Source organism: Prionailurus bengalensis, chromosome D2 (genome assembly GCF_016509475.1).
Source record: "Prionailurus bengalensis isolate Pbe53 chromosome D2, Fcat_Pben_1.1_paternal_pri, whole genome shotgun sequence".
Lineage (NCBI taxonomy): Eukaryota > Metazoa > Chordata > Mammalia > Carnivora > Felidae > Prionailurus > Prionailurus bengalensis.
In genome coordinates this window covers 36758188-36774472 of record NC_057351.1, presented here as the reverse complement: position 1 = coordinate 36774472, position 16285 = coordinate 36758188, and the positions used below count along the sequence as shown (strand labels likewise).

Genomic DNA, 16285 nt, shown 5'->3' with positions numbered 1-16285 from the left:
TTAAATTTATGTCTACAAGTTGGGAAAGAATTGCCGTTATTCAGATCGGGACAGGAAAACCTCATCCAGTTCATGGATCCTGACTGTTCTTCAGGAGTACCTCAAGAACTGGGTTCACCTGAGAGAGGAGAGGGGGCTGGTGAACAGGACTGAAGTACCCCTGCCCACATCCCCCTGGAAGAGAAGGCTGTGCTCACATCCAGAATGTGAGACACAGAAGCAGCATCTCAACACCACGTATAGGGGGTGGGGGGCTGGGGAGCACAGCGGCACCATAGATCACGTGTACCTCCCAGATAGCAAATATAACGTGAAGCTCCCATTTGTGTAATTCTATTTCCTATTGCATCTCTTGCTAATGAATGTCACAAATACCAGGCAGTCCAAAAAACAAATTACCTCCTATATTAGGGAGTGCAATATGTCTCATTTCAGTGCTTTATGGTGTTCACAAATACATGCTGACACAATCAGCAACAACAGCAGCCTGTAATTTTCCGTGGTGTGTGATGTGTCGGAGCAAATGCTGTCAGTTAGGGGACTTCAAACAGATGAAGACGGCAGAAAACCACAGAAAGGGCCTTGGAGATTTGAATGAAACTAAACAAGTTTTGTAAAAATGGAAAAGTTGATTATGACGATCCAGTATTGAGTATGCACCCTCTCCTACAAAAAAGCCACAAAAGAAGTTAATGGATTTTTAGCTCACAGAAACTTTCAGATGCAGTGTTTTAGGAACAGAGCAGTGAAACCACCATTCCAGCCTTAGGCCACTTTGGGATGGGCATTCGGTCACTTGTCCACTGCTCCTTGCCACTGAGTATTTTCCTTTTTAAATAATGTTGGCACATAGTCTTTGATGTCGGGGTCACAAAATGGTGCCTCGTTGACTCGGTGTGGCTTGAAGACAGGCTTCATTTGATTCATAATTTTAACAAATAAATTATTTGCCAAGCATAAGACACCATCATCCTTATTTAAAAATCCTTATTTCTGGTTTCCCCTGAAAAACTTGCAGATCTGGCATTACTTGGCTGCATTCTCATACTCATTCATGCATCAAAGGTCACTCACTTTCTAGAACACTCTGTACCAGGTGCCAGGGAAGCAGTGGTGAACAATGAAGTCCTTGCTCTCATGGACTCATGTTCTAGGGAGGAGAGAATTACAGTTTTGTTTATTCATGGTACATTAGTCAAAGAATTAGTGCAGCCAGGTCACTGATTTAGATTGTGCGCAAGTGAAGGCTGCTTGGAAGGAGTGACATTTGAGCAGAGGTGGAGGTGATGGGAAAGAGTCCATCATACAGAGATGGGAAAGGAAGAGGAGACAAAGTAGGGACAGTTTTGTTGTGTGTAGGGAGCTGGGGGAAGGAAAGTGTGTCTGAAGGAGTAGTATGGGGAGATGAGGTAAGAGAAAAAGGCAGGGCTGGCTCCCATAGGACTTGATATGTATGGGTCAGGTTGTTATAAAATGGAGTCACTGATGGCTTTAAGCTGGGAGTGATGGAGTCTGATTTACATCATTGAAAGGTCTTTCCTCTCCATTATAGAGAATGGGATGTGGGGCAACAGGAGTGGGAGGCCCAACAGATGGAGATACTGCATAGTGTAGGTGAAGATAAGCTTGGGTAAAACTGGTGAGTGGAGGTACAGAGAAGGGAGACCAGTTCAGAATATATTTTGGAGAGTCTATATATAGGACCCACTGGTAAACTGCATATAAGAAATGAGGGGAAAAAGAGGAATCAAGAATGGAGCCTAGATTTGGAGCCTATGAAATTGGGTGGGTGCTGGCTTCCCACTTTACTGAGACTGGATTTAGCTGGAAGAGGAGCAAGTTTGGGATGTAGGAAATTAAGAATTCTATTTGGCTATGTTAAGTAGACAGTCAGCTCTAAGATTCTGGAGTTTGGGGGGAAGATGAAAGCTGGAGGTGTCATTTTGGGTGCTATATCAGGGAGGATCCTGGCCAGAAACAGGTGACACACCTAAATGAGAAAAGGGAGGAGAGTTTTATGAAGGGAACATAAAAAGTTGTGGGCAGAGGGTTAAGGAGAACCAATAAGGGATGCAAAAGCACCCCGGAGCTGGCAACAGAGTGGAACCACTCTCAGCCCTAGATCTGCAGAATCAAGGGGAAGGAGAGTTATCAGAACCTGGAGAGAGAGGCTGTAGTGTAGGAAAGGCCACTTGGCAGGAGCTGAGTCCTCTGGAATATAGAGATGTGGCCACCACCATTTCATGGCCCTGCAGGGAGGAATTCTTCTCTTCCCATCCTCCAGTTTCCAGCTGGCTCCTCCCATTGGCTAAACACAACAGGAAAGCAGAGGACAAGGAGACCCTGAAGATCAGCCTTGCAGGGTGTGGATCCGGTCTTCTTGATGATGTGTATGTCAAGGTCACCAACACAGGACCACTTGGCGAAGGGGTGGATGAGCAGGAGAGGAAGTGGGGAGGAGAGCAGAGAAGGTTGAGGTGGAAGGAGGGGATATGGAGTAGATCCTGAGGTGTGTGAAGAGGCCCCTGGCATCCGTGGCCATGGATTTGAAGTGAGATTAGTCAACACAATTGTGTTTCCGTTCCTCAGTTCAGCTGCTCAGGTGCAGGTGTGCAGTAGGGTGGGTGCTTTGCCAGGTGAGTGTGAGAGAGGCAAAGGTGAGTGGAGAAGACAGTGGTGCTCTCAAAGAAGTTCCACTTGGCAAAACTCAGCTGGAGCTTAGCTACGGTGCTCCCTCTGGTTGGGAGATATGTCTCCAGGTCACAGACCAGAGACCACCCCCACCAACCTGGCCCCATCTCAGTCATTAGCTTTACCTGTTTGGCCCCCATGGGGCCACTTTCAGAATCCGCTTTGAATTTGTGAAGTAATCAACTTTATCTTCTCAACAGTCCACTCAGGCTCAGCACGGTTTCATCATCTCAGCAGTAGAGATGTGTTTAAGACCATGGACTTTAGGACTAGACTGTGTGGACTTGAATCCGGGCTCTGTGAGACCTTGTGCAGGTCACATAACCTCCCTGTACTTAAGTTTCCTGTACACTCTGTAAAACAGAGATAATAATCATGACTCCTTCAAAGGATTGTTTAAGGATCCAATTCATTGATACTTACAAATGCTTAGAATAGTGCTTGGCCTATAGCCTTGCCCTACAAATGTCTGTTATCATTGTTATCATTATTATTATGTATAGGAGCATCAGATAGGGAAAGAAAATGGCCAAAGGATGTGGACACAAAAAGGCTTTTCTGTCATTGCCTTTTCAAGGAAGGTCACCATTGATTGGCTTCTTAGCCACATTGCCACTTGCAGGGCAAACAATCAGCTGCCTTTTTTCTTTTTCCTTTTTTCACAACATGGATGAAAACTGGCATTTAGGGAAATAGTGAGTGAGATGCTGGGGTGGAAAGAGCACTGGGCTTGGATTTAGAAGTTGACCAACCCCAGCACAGGATACCTTTGGGCAGGTCGTGACAGCCTCCTCATTTTACAGATGAGGACACTGAGTCCTGGGGACTTCCAAGATCTCTTCCAGATCCCACATTGGTTTTCAGCTGGTGTCAGTCACGTGTGCAAATCCTGCGAAAAACATAAAAAGGAACCTGGGAATTGAATCGCCAAGAATTGTGTTTCTTTATAGTCTTGGTCAAGGGAAGACCGTGTTTATCCCTGCCATTCAATTTCACGTTGGGAGTGGTGAAACCAGGGATTTTGTTAGCTCCCATATCCGGAAGCTTGTAAGGCTGTTCCAGTGAATTTTGTCCCAGTAATCCCCCGTCCTGAAAAGATGTAGGCCTCCAGTGCTGTTCTTCTAGGTCCTATGCATTCTATACTTGAATGATCTTGGTTTGTCGCTTGTCTGGACACAACCAATGTGCTTTATAATCACAACTTGACACTTAAGTCAGATGAGGGGATTTTCTTGTTGATCGCTGCCTCTGGGTATCCAGCCCTATAGTGCCTTCTGCCCATCCCATTCCAGTGCTCGGTTGAGCTATGCTTCACCATGAGAAGTAAGCCTTCATTTATTTTGTGTTCTCGGGGGCCGAGAGTATGGGAGTTGATCGTTCCAGCTTGGGAGCAAAGTATGGGCTATGAAATACCAGAAGAAATTTGACAGAGGACCCCCCCCCCCTTGACTCATCACTTTTGTATTTCCCCCTCCACCTTCCTCCTTAACCTCTCTCACTTTGAAAAGAAATATCCTTTCAGAGGGGCAAGGCTAATGATTTTATTTGACTGTGGAACTTTATCTTGGCTTTCCCTTCAATAAATATCTGACCAGACGGCAAGGGTTTCGGAGATACATTCCACTTCCCCACCAAGGGCCTGGGGCTGGTTGCCTGCATGCTTTGATGAGCAGCCCTGAAGGCTGTGCTCAAAAAACGAAGGATGAGCAGGCAGATGCAGGGGGTCACCTCAGCAGCCATTCACCCCGTTCCTGTTCAAAGGAAGGTTTATTAAAAGAAGCACGAACTCCAATTGCAGAGTCCTGTGTTTGAAATAAGAGGTCTTGCAACAAACATTTCCGTCTGTAAAAGTCTAAACCTTTCAAAAGATGAAAGGAAATTAGTGCTGGCGTGTTTCATTAATTTGGCACCACGGTGGAGGAAATGTGGTATTCATTTCATTCGGGTGGATTATGAAATGTGTCAGTTTTTCCATTCTCTTTCTCCAGGGCATTTTTTTACTGCAAGGCCTGTCATGATGACATCACAGATCCCAAAAGAATAAAAAAATGTGGCTGCAAACGGCGTAAGTAGTGTTTCTTTCCCCCTTCCCTCCCTCTTTCCTTTTCCCCGAATTTGTTTCCCTTCTCCTTTTCCTAGTAAAGAAACACTAAACATCAAGAGGTTTCTTGGATATGTTTATGTTTCGCCCAGCAGTTTAAAGAGACATGGAATAAATACTTGTCCTCGCTTTATTAGAGCAAGGATGAAAAATCACCACCATCAACACCTTTGAGTGAACCTAGTGCCTAATCCCCACCTCTGGACCTTAAAGGGATGCCGAGGCGCTTGTGCCCACTTGAACATACTCAGTACAATATATGAGAAGGAGGACTGCTAAGACCATGGAAGAGGGAGTATTTTTTTTGCATAGTGATTTCCACTGGATGAGGGGCCACCAAGTGTAAACATGGGGACTAGGGCTGAAAGGGAAACCGAGTCTGAGGACTGTGTCTCCCAAATGGGAGCTGCTGCAAGGTTTGATACCAAAGTCCAGAGTTTTCACTTGTGGTACCCTCCAGCTGGCCCAGGAAGAGAATTTGACCGTGACCAATCAGCTTTGTTTGCCATTGCTCTAATAACCAACCTCAAACTCCATTGCTCCTTGGGGTAGACTAGATTGGTCTCCATAGCTTCTGGCATGTCCTGTCTCACATCTCTTCCAAAGCAGCTTGCCAGTGTGACCTCTTGAGAAAGATATGGTAAGTCAGGAACGTTGGGTCGTGAGCTCTCCAGAAACCAGGACCTAAAGTGGATTTGCCTTGAGAAGGCCGTGCCTTTTGCAGTAATCATGTTGCATTGCCTAATAGAAATTGTTCATGGCCGTAAAGAAAACAATAATAATGATGCCTTCCTTCCTATGGTGATTTAATGTTTTCAGAGCTCCTTATTTATGGTCATTATTTTCTTTGATCCTCACCATAACCCTGGGTAATTGTCAAGGGATGTTATTAATTCCATTTTACAAAAAGAGGAAACTAAGGCTCCAAGTTTAGTGGGAGGATGAGATTGCTAAGAGTCACACAGACCCAACAGACCAGGGCTCAGGCTCACACAAAAGCCTCTCGATGCTGTGCGCTCAGTGCCCTAATCACATCTGCAAGAGAGAAGGGCAAGACAATGACCTTGACTCTGATGAGTAGAAGCACAGTTATGAAAGATTGCCCCATAAAATACTTTTTTCACAAGCAGAAACCAGATAGAAGAGCACTATTCCTGGGATAGGCCAACCAAAGAGGGGGCTTTTTTTCACTACACTCCTAAAGGGGACACAGTAATGTAAACCAGTAAGATATAAATATCATTCTGCTGGAGCACGAAGACACTCGAGCTCTTAGGCAAATACCCAGGGGAGCACTCTTGGTCGAGAGCAGATTGTGTAGAAATCCTCTGAGGCTGGTTCCCAAGTTTGGGGCAGTTGAGGACCACTGTTTTGCTTTTTCCATGGCCCTGTTCCCCCTAGCTCTGACACCTTACTAAGATGAGTATTTATTGATGTCTCAGACAAAGAGATCCAGACAAAAGTCTAGAGGTCTAAGAATTCTCTGATTCTGACAACTTAACAGGAAGAGCATCTAAGGCTATTTGTAGGTCCAGAACAAACCCACCTCACTTCCAGTCCCCTGGACTCCATGATACAAAAGGCCCTCCTTACCAGGCCAGGCATCCCAGCATGGTTGGTCGCGAACACAAAAACACAGCTCAGCTGACCAGGCATCCCTCAGATTTTTTCCATCAGAGGAACATGTATCCCAAGGTGGAAGTAAATGAGAACAACAAATACAAAATGGTTAACTCCATTGTAAGGAAACTTTTGTAGTAGAGGAGGTTGGGAAATGCAGGAGAGTGTCAAGGCCAATAATCCAGAACCAGATAATCTGTCAAAGAACCTGGTTCCACGGGGCATCACTAAAAGTTACTTATTGATTAGGCATCCACCTATTTTTGAGTACTTTCTTTGTGCCAGGTGTACGCTTGGTGCCAGGGATGGAGGGGTGAACAAGATAACATCGCTGTTCTTCTGAAGCCTTCACAGTAGTACACGGAGACAAACAATGGTCATAGAAACCATTAAATAGATTCAGGTAGAGTCAAATGCTATGAAGAGAGAGGAGACTGCCTGAGGGTATGGGGAACCTTGTAGGGACGCTGCTTTAGCCAGAAAGCCTCCCTTGGGAGGTGACATTGAAGCTGAGACCCTGTCGAGGTTAGTAGAAGAGCAAGGGCAAAGGTCAAGAGGCAGGAATAAGTTTGAAGTGCTGAAGGAAGGCAGACCAGTGGGGCTGGTGGGGCTGGGGAGAGAGCAGAATGAAATGAGTTCAGAGAGGAAGACAGGGGCCATGAGGAGAAACCTGGGTTTTAGTCCTGTAACAGATATAGCCTTTGGAAGATTTTGAGCAAGAACTCAATAGCATCAGTTTCTATATTAGATGACCTCCATGGTGACTGGACAGAGAGTAGACTCTAAGAAGGCGAGGGTAGAAGGCAGAATGATGGAGAGAAAGTGTCTCTGATCCCTGCTCTGATACTGGAATGTTCCTTGTAGGCACTGCAGTGGAACTCAGCAGAAAGTTTTTTAAGTCCCTAGAAATGAGGATTTGGCCTCTAGGTTATTTTTCCACCCTGGTTCCAGGCAAGCACCCAGCAGCTGACTTTTAACTTCATCCTGGAGGGAGAGCCACATAACTGAAATAATTTTATTCTCTTCATTCCCCTTAAAGCTGGTTCCAGCTAGTGAAGGGTGTGATCTCTCACCATGCATGGCATGGATTGCTTCAGAAATACTGCCTCTGAGCTGAGCCAGCATGACAGGGGTCTTGCCCCTGTCTCTCTGTACCCCCTTCCCTCTTGGGCTCATCTCATAGAGGCCCCTGGCTGTGAGGTTAATGTTTGATAACGATCAAAATTGTCCAAATATTGTTCTTCCTAATTAAAAGACCATAGCCGCCTGTGTTACAGAGGGCAGGATGCAGATGTGTATGTGTAAGGAGTGGTCAGAATAAAGTGAACTATTGAACATGGACCTCCCCATGCATACCAGGCAAGTCAGGAAATTGGAGAAGATAGGTTTTGGTTGCAAAGAAATTTTCAAGAGAAGGAGCTAAGGTTGTGAATAATGCATCAGGGATGGGGATGGGGGTGGGGTGGGGGTGGTTCCTGTGCCTTTGAATGCACATTGCCTGGTGCCCCAAGTTGGAGAGGGCAGCTCACCCACACAGTCATTTGTCCAAACCTGTTAGACCATGTGATCATAATTCACCCTGGAACAAGGGCAGAGCTGATGACATGAGGGCAGAGCTGATCTCCATGAGGGCAGAGCTGATGACAGTCAGTGGTCTTTATCCACAGCTTCCTAACCCTCCCCTCCCAACCTAGCTCTTCCCCTCCCATCCCCACCCCCACCCTCCCCATTCACCTTGAACATTTCATGCCATACTATCTGGAGCAATCTCGAATGTGGGCATTCCATCTGGAAATCCTGTGGTAGTATAGTTTAACTTTTGCATTTCTTTCTATTTCTTCATAGCATTCCATCAAGGAAGAGAGTCAAATTCAGCTGTCTGGCCAAGGAGCAAGCTCTCAGAAACTACTATTTACCCATTTTCTTCTTCTGTATAACAAACTTGGTCTAATGATTTACATTTTTTCCCCCAGCCTGTAAAAGTTTGCCAAAGGGTGGACTCCTAGGGGACAAGTCATGTCTGAATTGATGTGTTTGAAGGAATTTTCTTGAACTTCTAATCATTGACATATTTTTGATTTATTTTTTTTCCTCTTTGCTGCCTTGGAATACGGCCCCTACTCTATTTTAACTGCACACTGGTAGTGATATATTGTGAGTAAAACGGGTTCCCAGGAGCCCGGAGTCCAGTTCCCCCTGTCTTTCTCTCTAGAAGAGATACTTCTTTTATTTTCTGTACAGTTTCAGTTTCTTTTTTTCTTTTGGTATTTATGTTGCATGTAGCAGTGACATCATGCCCCAACTCCCTCATCCAACATGGTCTGCAGAGTAGCCTGGAGCTGGAGACCCCTGAGAGCAGGGAACCGCCCTCCGTTCATCTTCCCATCCCCCCAGCCTCTTGCCAGCTTCTGGCACTGTCTTATTTTTCCATTTGAAAATAAGACCTTGACAACAGTGTTTCTCTTGAAGGCCTTGTCTTGGACCATTAGGGGACGCTGAGTAGGCTGAGGTAATTACCACTATAGCTGTAGATGCCTCGTCAATTGGGGGTCATTGTCATGCTTGCCTTTGATAAATTTTATCTGGTCTCTGCTACTGAGCTTGAATTCCTATCCTGAAGGAAACACATGCTACATATATATTCCTGTGTTGTGATATATATATGATATGTACCAGTACTTTATATGTAAAAATGAACATTTTTATATATAAGCACAGAAATATTTTATAGAGAGAGTGATGTATTTATTATAATATATGTACCTCTCTATATGAGAAAGTGCTTGCTAAAGAATTAATTGGACATCAAACTTTGGGAGTGTAAGTATCTTAAACAGCCTTACTGGAGACAAGTATTTCCCCAGTGGTAATTATTTCCTACAGTCTATGAAGTTCCCTTGCTTTAAAGTTTCTCTTTCAATCAGTACCCACTAGGACATACCCAGTTCTTCTATGGGTGTTAGGCATCTTGGAAGATCCATTGACTTGTTTAAGATGGAAAAGATGACTCAAGGAAAGATGACTCACGGAGAATGTTCCATTTCATTAGTGAGCTATATAGAAGTCTGAACAAGTAAATGTTAAGTCTCTGAGCCTCTAACTTACTCACAGAATAGGACCCCTCTCACCCACAAGATGTGGCAATTTTAGGGCCAGGGTTTCTATGTGTGACTCAAAGCAATGCTGCGTTCAGTGGCACCAACAGTGAGCATCGTCGGATCTTTACACATGCTCATGAGACTCTACTGAAAACGGGACCCAGCCTGCAGACCAGTTGAATCCAATGGTCCTGGAATTTGGAGACGTCTCAGCACTCAGAACTCTCATTGCCTTTGTACCATGCAAATGGGTCATATGGTTCTGGCTAGTCTTCAGAGTTTGAGGGTACAGAATGCTCAATGTACAAATAAAACAAATGAATGACGTCTTCAGTTCATCGCACAACACTGCCCAAGTTGACTGTGTGGCTCCCTTCATCTGCAGAACATCTGGAAGGGTGGCTCGAAGGCATGTGCCACTTTCATACCTGCAGAGGCACCTCCTGTACCTAGTGATCCTTCAGAATCAGACAGAAAACATGATGTCAATCAACAAACAACTCTAGTGCCAAATTCCTCTGCCTTCCGCAACCACGGTGTGGTGTTGAGGGCAATATCAACTAATTCCATATACTTAGTGCTACTGACATTAACTAGCTTTTTCTTTCCCCTCTTTCTGATCTTGGAAAACCACCTGGAAGATCCTTCTCCCTGCAGAAGCTAATAGGAGGAATTTTGCATAATGAAGACATTATTCCTCATTTACAGGACTGGAAAGAATGCTCTCTGATTCCCAGTATCACATCAAACAAATGTCTCAAACGCTATGCCTCAGTGGACTTTTTGTTCCATGGATACTTTTACGTATCACTTTAGCTGCTGCTGAGCATACGAAGAGCAGCCTCAGGGTCAGGCTTCAAATTAATCCTTCCTTCATTGGATTGATTTTAACCCTGTGATTGCAGCCTAAAAAATATCTGTGAAGTGAAAGGCAGATTATCTCTTTTTTCCTTCCACATTAGTCTTCCTTTGAATCTGCTCCATTTGAACCTAAAATACTTTTTCTCCAGCAGCTGGAAAACTCTACCTGAACCTCTCAGTCCAGGGCTGCTTTTCCTGACCCTTCCAACCCACCCTGGAAATTAAGATTCTGCAATTGGAAATTGGCTGACAATTTGGTCACTGATGCGGGAGGCAGATGGTGCTGAGAACCGGCTGGAGTCCAACTCCTTCTTCATTCCAGGCTTGGCGCAGAAGGGCTAGCCAGCAGAGAACCTGAGTTTGACAGCTGATTGTCAGTTTGACACAAGGACAGAGCAGTAACCGAGCCACATCTACAGCAGCCACTTCTCTACAGGTTTCCTTTCTCATGATCACGACCTTTGAAAATATAGGAAAACTGCTCCAAGAGTACGTCTGAGCCATCTTCCATTTTTAAACACTTTAGGAGTAAACAGATAGCTTTGATGATGTCCGTTAGGGAAATACTTGTATTTTATCTCTACAAATAGCACTAGGAAGTCATAATGGAAATATTGGATGAATATCCACTTCATTGTGGTGAAGGAAAGCATATAAAAGCTTTTTCTCAAATTGTAAAACTGCTAAGACAGGGTTCTTTGGAGGAAGGTGAGACCCAGGGTCTAATTCTTGGCAACCACATAACCTCTTTGAATCTGTGGCACTGGCCCAAGAACAAGAACCTTGTGATGTGGGCCAAAGAGAAAACTGAGTCCCCAGAGGCTGATATTTCTGCTTTCCCATAGTTAAGGTGGCCTATGGGGCCAATTAATTGAACATAAAGTTCCAAAAGCCCTAAGACGGAATGACAAGTAGCTACAGTATTCACACCTACCAGAGACACACTCTTGTCTGTTTTCTGTCTCAGGAAGCTGCAGCAGAGCTTTGAGGAGACCCAGCCAACTGATGGTGAAGTGGTCCCACTCTGCTGGCCATGGCTACAAAGCCAGTGTGTTTGCAAGCTGCTACTCTAGACCACTCTGGAACCATCTCCTAGAACTCACTCATCCCCCACTGCCCCCTAAACATCCACTGTAATTTGTAAGAACCACTGGATTGAAATGCACAGATTTCAATTGTTGGAGACACACGGGGTCCCCTTTCCGCTCCCTTTCATAGAAAGGCCAGCTGGTTCAGGTGATCTGTCAACTAGCTGCTCTTCCACACAGATCCACTAGATGTCCTCATAGATCCACTTTGTATATTGAAATCCTGGGGAAAAGTCCCTTTTCTGAGGACTGAGATTTGGGAAGAGAGCATTGGGTGACTATGTAAAAAAGAAAACCAGCAAACGCCAAAGGTGAGAGGGCACTTTGTGTGTCCAGGGAGTAGATTAAGAAACTTACTTCTGTTTTAAATAAATACCAAAACTTTTAACGTTGTTCTTTGAAACCTAACCTTGGTAGTTTTAAGTGGCATTCTGATATCTGAAATTAACCTTCTAACCTACATCAGCTCCAGAAAAGGAAACAATCATGGAGAAATGGAAATAAAACACCAGCGGTTCTGAGTATCCATGATTCACTAAAACAAACCTGGAGGATTAGGAAACCAGAGAAAGTTGAAAGGGTGGTATTTTCCAAATCAGGAGGTCCAAGACTTAATTTTGATATAATTTTATTTTACAACTTGAGAGTATAATTTTACACACAGAATACCCACATCTTCTGAAACAGCTACCACTAAGCAGGGAAATCCTCAAACGTTTTTAGTTAAAGCATTTGTTCATGTTCATGACTCGTGTAAGGGCACAGAAGAAAGCTCTTCCTGGCTGGGATGCATACCCGTCAATCCTAATGAATCACTCCACCAGTAGGGAGGTCAGATGGGCCTTTCCTTTTAAGAAGGGGGACCCGGAAGTGTATATAGGTGAAGACATCTGAGGGGCGGGGGTGTCCATGAAAATGGACTATTCCAGAAGTAGAGCGAGAGCCACCCTCCCAGTCGGTGGCACCTTGGTCTAGACATTGTAATTCACAAAGGTTTGTCAACACGTGGGGCTCAATCGTTTTTAACTGTTTCTGTCTTGTCTTTTAGCCTCTCATTGATCATTCTTGCTGGTTTTTTTGTGGTGGTGCTTGTGTGTCTTTTGAGATTTCTATTTTGTATTTGGTGTGAGTGTAAAAATGATGACTGGGGAGGAATGACGAGTAATAGCATGTTTGCTTTTTTTATGCATATGCTGCTTTGGAATGTGACTGCTTATAATTAACATTTAATCTTCTTATAGCAAATGGTTTTTTGCTGCTTCGATTACCAGTTTCAGCCTGTTCCTGCATGCTAACAATATGAAATTTTAGAACAATGCATGGTCTCCAGAACAGCCAGCAATAACAGTTGCAAACAGTTCCTGAGAGACACTGGGTTGAGGTTCTGTTTCCTCCCGAAGCCCTTATCAAATACGAGGCTGAAAATCACCCATTAGGATGGATGGGCTTACCTCTGACAGAATGATTTCAAAAGTTATCCTGCCTCATTCTCCCTCCCCTTGTCCTTAAAGACGGGTATATGGAGAAGAACTCTCTTTCCCTATAAATGTGTCAGATTCTATTATTGTGTATGACCCAAAATGGCAGTATGGAAATGAAAGCCAGGGACTGCTGCTAATGAGAAGCATAGCGTTTCAGAGTTTGATGGGCTTCTCTTCTGCTACAGCATTTGATTAAATTTTTTTCAAAACAATTTATTTACAGTGAAACAAAAAATCATCTTTGTTTCCCTCCTCTGTGTAAATCACAAATCAATATTTCCAGTAAAAGAACTAAGCAAGAAACAAGTGAGCCGTCTACAAGTTGTACAACAGATCTGGATGCATGTAAAATAACTTTATTTTTATGTCTTCCGCTGAAGACTTTTTCCTCTTTCTTGACTTACGCTACTACTGTCTGGGGTGTCTGGGCATTCACACCATGCCTTCTAAAGTCTTCCAATTCAAATGCTATAGTGGAACTTTTTTTTTCTTTTCTTTCTTCCTTTTTTTTTTTTTTTTTTTTTTTTTTTTTTTTTTTTTTGTAAAAGCTCAGCTCAGGAATGATGTGCCATGCACTGAAGAGGGCTGGGGCTGCATGGTGATGATCTGAACGGCCAGCTAGTGAGGATGCTAAAAGAACATGTCACTAAAAATGGGAGCCAAGTTTACAGGAATGAATCTCTCATTCATCTCCCCCAGTGCCTGTTCTTCACAATCATAACGTTACCCCTGCTTGACAAATATACTGTATGGCAAGTCATAAAGGTCTTAGAACAGGACTTGACCCATTTGAGAGATTTAAACCCCTCTTCCTGGTGACTGTAACATTCAAAGAGGGCAAAACCACAAGCCATATTTTAAAGTAAGAGTGCAACCATTCTCCACAAAGAAAAAGAAAAAGGGGGGGAGAATGACTTTTAAAATGGAAGGTGTAGGCGCGGGGAGTAACACCTCTCCAGTTCAGCCTTGCTATTTGGCTATGATGCTTGGAATAAACACAAGTTATTCTCCAATCCTGTGAGAGAAGCAGGCTGGGTCATGCTAAGTGATAAGCAAACATGTTTGCCTGTTGTAGCATCAAAATGAGGCACAAAAAGGCTTCATGGACTGAAATATAAATTGGCTTGAAGGATAAGGGTGAAGTGTTTTTGAGAACTACTACAGTGATGTCCAGCAAGTTTTGTAGGTCAACACTCAAGCTGGATCCCCAGGCTCCTACGATACCAGTTTAGAAGAGCTATCAATGTTACATGTAAATATAAGTAAGATATTTTACATGGGACCTAATCTCTTATTTCATGTTTTATAACCTCTGGTCTATTTTGGCCGATATTTCCTATATTAGAAAAAATTATGATTAACCAATAACCCAATGGCTTTCTGAATTTTGGGGGGTAGGGGAGAGAAAAGCAGATGCGATTTTCAGATTCTCCCGGCTTTAAGCAGAAAATACACCCATGAGTAGCTAAATGCATTCCAATAGACCAACATCTCATATGCTTTTGGTGATTTCTTATTTGTGAACTGCCTTTAATGTCAAATACGCAGCGTTAGCCTTGAGTAGCTGCATTTCTTATATGGACAGATTTGGATATTTGTTCTGTCAAGAGTAAATTTAAATTCCTGTAGGCATCATGTAAACTCACTCTAGGGAAGTTCAGCAGAGGCATCCTCAGATTCTATATTAACATGTAATCGTTTCACATCTAATTTGATGAAAGCTTGTCCTAGGCTCTGCCTAATGCCCAGAAATGGAGGGAAATTAGAAAGCCTACATATTACATATTTTGCAACTCGCAAAAACCATTTATTGTACCAAATAAGCGATTAATTGATTGGCTGTGTGTATATTTTGCCTCCTGTATTAATTGCGCCAGGGGAAAAATGTCGGTTACATTTTTGCTGTCTTCTAACGTGTTGTTCTTCTCATCCGAGAACCCGATTGTAATCAGCCATGCCCTTTTCCTGTAGTCACCCGCTTTACCTAGGGGAGAAAAATAATACACAACAGCCTTGGGGAACTATAAAGGCAATTTATATTTTCGCTGCTGTTTTTGATGTACAACCAAACTGTTACCAGCAGTCACTCTGCATTTTTTTCTGGGTCAAGACTGTTAATGTGAACTAAGACCTGTGTTAAATCCCTTTAGCTCCCTTCCAGCTGCCTTGCTGTGTGTGACCTTGCCATTAACTACCGCTCTTCCTCTCCTCCCATCCAACCACATGGTTATAGCCAAGATGTCCATCTACAAGAGAATGAGACGGGCATGTTGTTTTGATTGCGGACGTTCTGAGCGTGACTGCTCGTGCATGTCAGGCCGTGTGCGTGGTAACATGGACACCCTTGAGAGAACCTTCCCACTTTCTTCTGTCTCTGTTAATGATTGCTCCACCAGTTTCCGTGCCTGTAAGTTTAACCCCGACACACGGAGTTCCATGTCTGTGCTGTCTGTGGTATCATCCCTGTCTTGTGTCGTGCCCTGTGGTTCTGTGAGTCCGTCGAGCTGGTGTTTTCTTCCCAGTGTGATCTTGTGTGGTGACTGATATGTTGTCCTCTCTGCCTGTGTCCCTGTGTACATGCTGGGGAAGGCTCCCTTCCCATTCTGTTAACTTGTTGTGCTTCTCCCGGTACTGGTGTGCAGAACTGTGATATTCTAGTCTAGTGATATTCTCCCTCTCTCTGTCCTTTAAATAAATATAAATGGAAATTAATGTGACAGCAAATCAAATACCCTATGACTACAAAGATGTGTGGAAATGCCTATCTTCATATTTGGGTAAAGACTCTACACTGGATTGGGTTGCAGGGAGGAAGGAGTGGAAACACGTAGAGAGAAGAAACCAATTCGACCATTCAATTGCTTTTAGTGAGCTTAGATCATTTCCAAAACACAACAGGGCTAGGATGAATGTGGATTTCTTTTTTCTTTCTTTCTTTCTTTCTTTCTTTCTTTCTTTCTTTCTTTCTTTCTTTCTTTCTTTTTTCTTTTACCTTGTCTTTTTAACCTGTATCTCATTCTTCCAGTGCCAGATTGTGTCCTATGTTCTAGGAACAAGTATTATAAGTCTGTAAACCTATATTGACTGATGAAGTCCAGGGCTCTTCTCAGATGACTAGTTCAAAGGATCATCAGTTTCCCCCAAATAGAACCCTCTGTTGAACTAAGGTCTCCTGTAGCCATTGTGATTTCAAAAAACAAAACCTGTAAGCCATGAACCGCCATGATTTCCCAGAGTCCTTTGCACCAGGCTTTGAGGTCAGTCTTCTTTGTCACTTACAATTTCAGAGGTGTTAAAGAACTGGCCAAGGTCTTGCAGCTGGCAGCACTGAGATACACCAGATTT

The 16285-nt window shown here is 43.7% G+C and overlaps 1 protein-coding gene across 35 annotated transcripts in view; it reads left to right on the top strand.

The window, feature by feature from the left end:
* Positions 1–16285, top strand: part of KCNMA1 (potassium calcium-activated channel subfamily M alpha 1) — a 733580-nt gene that overhangs the window by 597037 nt on the left and 120258 nt on the right. For 14 of the 35 annotated variants that reach the window (XM_043596657.1, XM_043596656.1, XM_043596650.1 and 11 more), the window contains one exon: positions 4680–4756. In XM_043596657.1, coding sequence (XP_043452592.1) covers positions 4680–4756 — 77 coding nt within the window. Of the gene's footprint in view, positions 1–4679; positions 4757–8557; positions 8567–15173; positions 15348–16285 lie in introns of all 35 variants that reach the window. The other 21 variants (XM_043596637.1, XM_043596640.1, XM_043596642.1 and 18 more) reach the window with 2 other exon arrangements.